We start from the raw sequence: 7,337 nt of genomic DNA on the forward strand, positions 1-7,337 counted from the left end.
TAGATATTTAGAGTCCATGTTATTTTCAAGCAATTATTCTTTTTACATTCATGACACATTCATAAACACAGCTGCATCGGGTGCACTTGATGAAAAGTAAAAGCAGCACACTGTATCCTGTCCCCTCATGCACAGCCATTAGCCCTGCCTTCTTAGTAAGCCTTAGCATGGCCTCTTGACTGCAGATAGGAGGAGGATTATCTTTCCTTTTCAGTGCATCCTGAAGGTCATTCTGGGAGCCAAGGTTTCATTTCCCCAACAGCACAGGTTTTGTGTGTCCAAACTGCCTAAAAGATGTTACGTGGCTTCCCCACATAATGCCATGTACAATCAGGAGACCCGCCAGAATATTCCCAGTTTGTTTTGTTTCTCTTTCTCGTAGATGAAATTTTTGCAGTCTACATATTATCAAGTAGCAAATTATCCTAGCTAAAGCCATGGCTTTCTCTTGACATTTGTAAGGGATATGAAAGCAGGTGATTCTCCTGTTGCAAGTCACAACCTCAGTTTTACAGCCTCAGAGGAAAATTTCACTAAATCAGGATAGCAGAGGTTTCTGTCATGGTTAACAACAGAGTAGATCAATTATTTCATTTGGAAAAAGACAAGAGATTATCACTGGTGTGTTATGGCAAAAGTCTAGATTAATCTTGTTGTAAGTATATTCTTTAATACGGGAACCTACAGTGACTTCAGGTATAGATTGGTGGGTAATAAAGGCAAAGACCATGATAAATGGTATGAAGTGAAACACTACTGAAGACAAAGAATAATGTTTCTAGTTTGTCCCACATCTTGCAGCTCCACAGGTGACATACAGAAAACAGAAATTTTAAAATGTATTCTTTCTGTGATGTGTTTTTTTCCCAATGACCCATGCTGGTCCTGACTCCTACCATCTCAAAACATTTTCTACATAGTCATTAGTGGGACATTTCAGACCAGACAGGAAAAACAACTTATGGATCTGACAGCTATGGAAGAAGGATTTTTATTTAACTCGAGCCAACCTAACTAATGGATTACATCATGGAACAGGAGTAAGAAAGAGCTATCTTCTGAGGACTGCTCATCTTCCATCATAAATATTTATCTTGAAGTTTGATAAATTCTTCCAGTGGCTGTAGAAAAAGCTCAGATGACTCACTTTTATTAGATACCTAACTTCTGGATAACTAAAGTTAGGTGAGATTAATTCAGCTCTGAAGCTATAACGAATCATAAGACAACTTGTTTCCTCTGTATTCATTATGACAAAAGCTTTGCTCATGAAGATGTTCAGGCAAAAGCAGTCAACAGGCACTAGCATGAAAATGATGTTCATGTATTGCCAGTGCAGACCAGGAAAGCAGCACCCTAAATCTATCAGCTAGTCTCCAAATGTTAAAAATATGAAAATTGTTAAACTTTTTCTGGAACCTCTTACGTTTACTTAGAATACTTGCAGACTGGTTGTCTTTTGACACTGCCCTGTCCTTAATTGATGTGTTAAAGGAGAGAACCATAATCCTAAATTCAAATCACCTAATTTAAAACTTCAAAGCTTGAGTTCCATTGGTTCTGGGCACTGACAGCTCTTATCTTCAGCAGAAACTTCTGGAAAGCCAAGGATTCTGAAAACTTGATTCTTCTGCAAAGAAATATAAGACTTTCTGCAGTCAGTACCAAAGCTCTGCTGAATTTTCCTACTGAAAAGGAAATCTTTCTCTGGGGTGAAGATGGAAATTTAGATGATCTTGTATAGAATTGTTGCCAGTGTTGCTAATACAGCTTGTTCTGATAGATGTATCAGCAGTACCAGTTGAAGTGTTGATGGTCCAGTATGGTGCTGCCATTCACTAGCCTGTTTCAGCAGCTGACTGCATGGGTAAATCCAGTCTCTGTGACAATGAGAAGTGTGTGCTAAATAACGCATCGTACAGCTTTGATGTATTCCTTCTCATCTGCTAACTGGCCTGTCTCCCCACGTCGTGGTGGAACATGCTAAATCACTAAGTACAGCATGATGGTCAAATATAGCCTTCTGTTTCTCCTCTCTAATTAGAGGTGGCCAGTATGTGGCTTTGGAGCTGCCTGAGGCTTGTGAACTGTTTGAATACATTTGCCGAGGCAGGGCTGCTTTCCTGGCTGCGGTCTGAAGGGAGTCAGCAGAAACTCCTCATGGAGTTATTGCTGTAATTGCCTTGGGGACCCACTTTCACAGCTGATTAACCCCAGCTCCATCCAGCAATGGAGTAATGTCATGAGACCTTTTGGGAATCACTGCCATTTCCCTCCTCTGAACAACCACAGCAGCTATTCTCCCCATGGCTCTCTGTGCTGGGCTTGTGTGTGTGGAGGGGTTTTTGGTAGCAGGGGAGGGGGCTACAGCAGTGGCCCCTGTGTGAAGCTTCTCAAAAGCTCCCCTGGCTCCAAGTCAGGCCCACCTCTGGCCAAGGCCGAGCCAGTTAGCGATGGTGGCTGCGAGTCTGCAATAACCTATTTCAAAGGGGAACCTAAGATGGAGTGGAGACTTTGAGGATGAGTTATAAGAAAGACACCTCTGCGAACACCGAGGTCAGTGGAAGGCAGGAGGAAGGGGGGGAGGTGTGACGGAGCAGAGAGCCCCCCTGTATCCCATGGTGAGAGAGCCGGGCTGCCCCGCTGCCGCCCATGGGAGTCACCAGAGGAGCAGGGGTTTGCCTGTGGCCCGTGGAGGACCCCCGGGACTCCGTGGAAAGCAGGAGCCCCCGCTGTTGTAGTTCGGTGCTGGGAGGACTTGCAGCACGTGGAGGTGACTTACGCCAGAGCATCTCTGGAAGAATGCATCCTGTGGGGAGGATTCACGGCAGAGAAAGTTTGTGGAGGACTGTCCTGTGAGAGGGACGCCAGGTGGAGCAGGGGAAGAATGCAGAGTGCTTCCCCCACCTTTGCAGGAAGAAGCCTGGACCGACTGCACTGCCATGCCCTGCCCCTGCATCCCTGGGGGAGGAGGTAGAAGTATCGGGAACAGACCTGAGCTGGGAAGAAGGGAGGGGTGGGGAGAGATGTTTTTAAGATACAGTAACACTTCTTACTGTCCCCTTCTGTCTGTTAAGTGTCGTTATCATTAGTGTTTTGAATTAAAGTGAGGTCCTTTTTTTTTTATTCCTCCTAACGAAACTGTCTTTTGCCTGTGACCATAATGGTTGAGCGATCCCCTCCCTATCCTTATATCAATTTCTGAGCCCTCTGATTCATTTTCTCCTTCCCAGTGCTGTGAGGGAAGGGGTGAGTGAACGGCTACATGGCACTCAGTTTCTCTCTGAGATCAAACCACTGCACCCTCCAAAATGTGGGGAAGGGGTCTTACAGTCTTCAGCCATATAAAGTTTTGGTGTGCAGCTTGCAAGGTTTGTGAACATCAGAAAAGGTGATAGTTCTACTTTAGTGACAGGTTTCTAGTTAAGGAAATACCACAAACAACTCAATTGAGATAATGATATTTTAAATTATGCCACTTTTTGTAGAGAAGTTATAAAGGTGTAAAATGTAGAAGCTCTGAAGATCCATGGCTGGTCAAGTGGAACAGTGACCCTAATCATCTCTGTGATGCAGATGGCTCATAGGAGGGCAAAACAGGAAGAGCCATTTCTTAGGCACAGCACACAGATGATCTGCTCCCGTAAGACAGGCAATAAGATAAATATATGTTAAGCAAGCGCTCATAAGCACAGTCTACTTTCTTTTGCTAGGCAGCCTGTGGCTATAGAGGGCAAAAGCTGTTCTCGGTTTTCCTGCCCATCCTATGCTATCGTCAGCACATCTTCTCCTTAGTGGGAGGCATTTGTTGGAACTTCTTTGATTTCTAGTTTCCAACTGTCACTGCAAACAGCTGGGGAATAGAGAGATTCTTCTTCTGCCTGAGTCTTTTTGTAAGTTCTCCAATTAGCTGCTGGCTCTGAGGCCAGACCATACTATTTTTCTGCAGAAACAGACAGGGTGGCTTGTGAACATTTAAAAGGGAGGCACCTTTCCAGTAATAAAGATCCTTTTGCTCTCCTCCCTTAAAACTCAGTTGAGTGAGCAGGGTTTGGGACATTTTATGCTCTGTTTTTTACTGAATAGCATGTTTCCAATTAAAAGGTGTGAGAAAAAGTTTAGACTAATTTGATTTATTTTTCTGCTCACAGATATACCCACCAGTACCTAGCTCTTCAATAAGTTAATTTGATATTTAAGTGCAGTGACTGCTTTGCAAGACTTTCCCTGACACTTTGTCTTGCCTGCAGGCACTAGTTATCTGATATCCTGCCTTCAGTATGGTACCTTGTTGTTGGAGGTCTGCTAATTCACATGATTTTAGTTTGTAAACACGGAATTGTGATACCACCAGCCCTTACATTAAAATTAAGTATGTGGTAGATAATTCCTTAATTTGTTTTTATTTTTATTGTAGTACCCTTTCAACAGCCCGACATCAAGAATGGAGCCCTGTTTGATGAGCAGTACTCCAAGGCTGCATCCCACACCAGTGACTCCTCGCTGGCCAGAGGTCCCAGCTGCGAACTCCTGCTACACAAGCCCATCCATGCACTCCACAAGATATGGAAATTCTAGTGATATGTACACCCCCTTGACTACGCGCAGAAATTCTGAATATGAGCACATGCAACACTTTCCTGGCTTTGCCTACATCAATGGCGAAGCCACCACAGGTTGGGCTAAATGAAAATGACTGGTATGAGCTAAGCCCATATAATTAAAAGAGTTATAAAACCTTCATGTTATGTGGGACTTTCGTGGACATTCTTCAAGGGAGGAAAAGGATAGAAAAGATCCTGGGCAGATAAACGTAGTTCATAATATGGGCAGATTGCAGATGAGTATGACTGAATGTTCCTGTAGCCAACAAAGATTTTTGTGCTATTCCAGACCACTTTTGGGGCCAATCTGTGCCTTTTTTAATTTTGGCATGTGGGCCAACCCTGTGTGACGTAAGTTTGAGTGAGCCATTCTTGCCCCCCTCTCTTATTGACAAATGGTAATGAGTCTTACAAAAAAGGACTGGAACAAGATCTATTTATAATTTGAGTTAAAGACAGGAAATTCACCCTCAGCAAAACTCTGTCATCTGTTCTTCTTTTAAGCTCTTAATGCATTCCTTAAAAACCACTCTGCCAAGGCATCACTTATTCATATCAATTCCTCTATCTGACTCCTTAAAAGACATGCGGTGTTGTAGGTTTCAGTTTACACCTAACTTTGTATATTGATGCACCTTTCTGTTGATCCAGTAAGTTTGATCTTTACAAAAGAGAAGAGACATGTAGCATTGAATTATACACTGCCTTAAGTTGACTATTGTTCTTATTATATATGTATTTGTGTTAAGTTTGCACAATCTGGAAAATCTAACTTCTCTGGTCAGTAATGACAAGGTTAAGAAGGGACTTGGGGACTGGGAAGATTTTGGATTCAGAGCCACATATGTTAAATATGATGATATGAAGCAATTATGTAAAGAAAATGACAATGCAAACATGATTATTCATTTAATTACCTATTGACAGGTATGAAACAGTTCTCTCAATTCCTTCACGTGGTGATAATTCTATATACTTCTACAAAAGCAAAATTCAAAGCTGTGCCTTTGAACTTATTCTGTACTGTGTATGTGTGGAAGAATGTATTGTATTTTGGGGAGAATTTTTCTTAGACATTTTCTGTCAGATTTGTAGCTATTTGTGAGTTTTTGTTAGATTTTATTAACATAGCTTTTTCTTCTGTATTATAAAATGCACCAAGCAATTATGGTGGACCTATTACCCTATGGGTAAGAAATAAATAAATGGAAATATGACATCAGGCATTTTAGTAATTGTTTTGTAAATAAAATCTTTGATAGCACCCAGTGTGATGATAACCATGTTTATGCCTAAAATGGACATAAGTGTTATTTGTACAGTTGTGCAAGATATATGAGGGATTTTCACACTCAAATAAAGTTCTTGAAATTAAATAGACGCCATTTAAATTTACTTAAATACAGAAAATTCTACAAGCTGCAAACCTTCAAAAAACCCTAAATGTGACTGTGTATGTTTTTATCCAACAAAGGACTTGAGAACACGTATGACCCACAGCAAATGCATAGTCCTACACCTGTGCTCGCAGCTACAAACTGCTGGAGGCTCGAGGCTGTGACTGAACAGATGACTTGGCATTGCTTGGCTGGAGCCGTGCTGCTGTGGCTCACCCCAACCAGGGTACTCACTGCGGCAGGCAAGATCTGCTATCTGCTTTACAGTACCTGGTAACAAACGTGTTGGCACTGGAATACTGGAAATGGAAAAGTCATTTTTTCCTTGGTAAGTAAATAAAGTGGCAAAGTTCTCAGACCTTGTATATTTAACTAGTGGGTAAACTGGTGAGTGTTTGGGGTCTAAAGCAGCTAGAGGAAGGTGCTGGAAATCTGCAAGGGCTGAGGGAAGAAGGATGTTCCAGGACAAGTTTGGCAAGTGTCCAGGCTCTTAAATATTCAGCTAAGGTCCTGGTGGATTTACAAAAACATCAGGAGCCTATTTCCACCTTTAGGTACCTGATGGAAATCTTGTTTCCTGGGCTAGTGTCACAAACCACCTGAAATTTTACCCCTCAGCTGGTGTTATTACTTTTACTCTTCACTTTTATTAAGGATAGTGGAGATCAGGCTAAGGCTAACATCTATTTTATTCCTATTCAAGTTATCTTCAGGCAAAATTGTCTGCACATGAAGAAAGTAAATCATGTAAGGAAGTTTTTTTTACTGGCTAGTCTTTTGCAGCTGGAATTTTGATGTCTTTGTGACCAAAGTCCTACTTTCCATTTTGTTATTGAAGATGTTTAAATAAAAGCATTGATTCTGGCCTATTAATTATTAACAAGCAGAGAAATATCTGCCTCATCAAGACTCTGAGAAATTATTATGAGAAAGGCAGTGTCACTAGAATAGAAAAATCCACTTTCTCTTCTCCAACGAATTCCAAATCTCTGCATTGCATTGCACCTGACCAGAGCCCACTGTGACCCCATTCACACTTTGTTGCTGGAACATAAGTCTCCAGTCACCTGACGGACTTCTGACCATGACCTGCCAAGGTCCCTCCAAGGACCAGATGTCTTGGTGAGATGTCTGTGGGCAGAACTGACCAGTAACTCAAAGGTGGATCTTTGGAAGGATCAGGAAAGAGGTAACCCCCAGCACCACTCAAGGGAAGCTAGAAGCCCTTCCTACATTTTTTATGGTAACTTGTTAAACCAGATGAAGTCTTTGACTGAAAGAGAGTAGTATGCAAAAGTGCCATGTCCTTCAACACGTTTGGGGACAAATCAGTTAC

The 7,337-nt window shown here is 42.0% G+C and overlaps 1 protein-coding gene across 1 annotated transcript in view; it reads left to right on the forward strand.

Moving 5' to 3' along the window:
- The window catches only part of RFX4 (regulatory factor X4), a 78,663-nt gene extending 72,683 nt beyond the window's left edge, over positions 1-5,980 (forward strand). The window contains exon 18 of the mRNA XM_026863952.1: positions 4,418-5,980. Coding sequence (XP_026719753.1) covers positions 4,418-4,690 — 273 coding nt within the window. The 3' untranslated portion in view covers positions 4,691-5,980. The remainder of the gene's footprint in view (positions 1-4,417) is intronic.
- Positions 5,981-7,337: the final 1,357 nt, after the last annotated feature.

This window comes from Athene cunicularia (genome assembly GCF_003259725.1).
Source record: "Athene cunicularia isolate RWA chromosome 1 unlocalized genomic scaffold, athCun1 chr1_part2, whole genome shotgun sequence".
In the NCBI taxonomy this organism is placed as follows: Eukaryota; Metazoa; Chordata; class Aves; order Strigiformes; family Strigidae; genus Athene; species Athene cunicularia.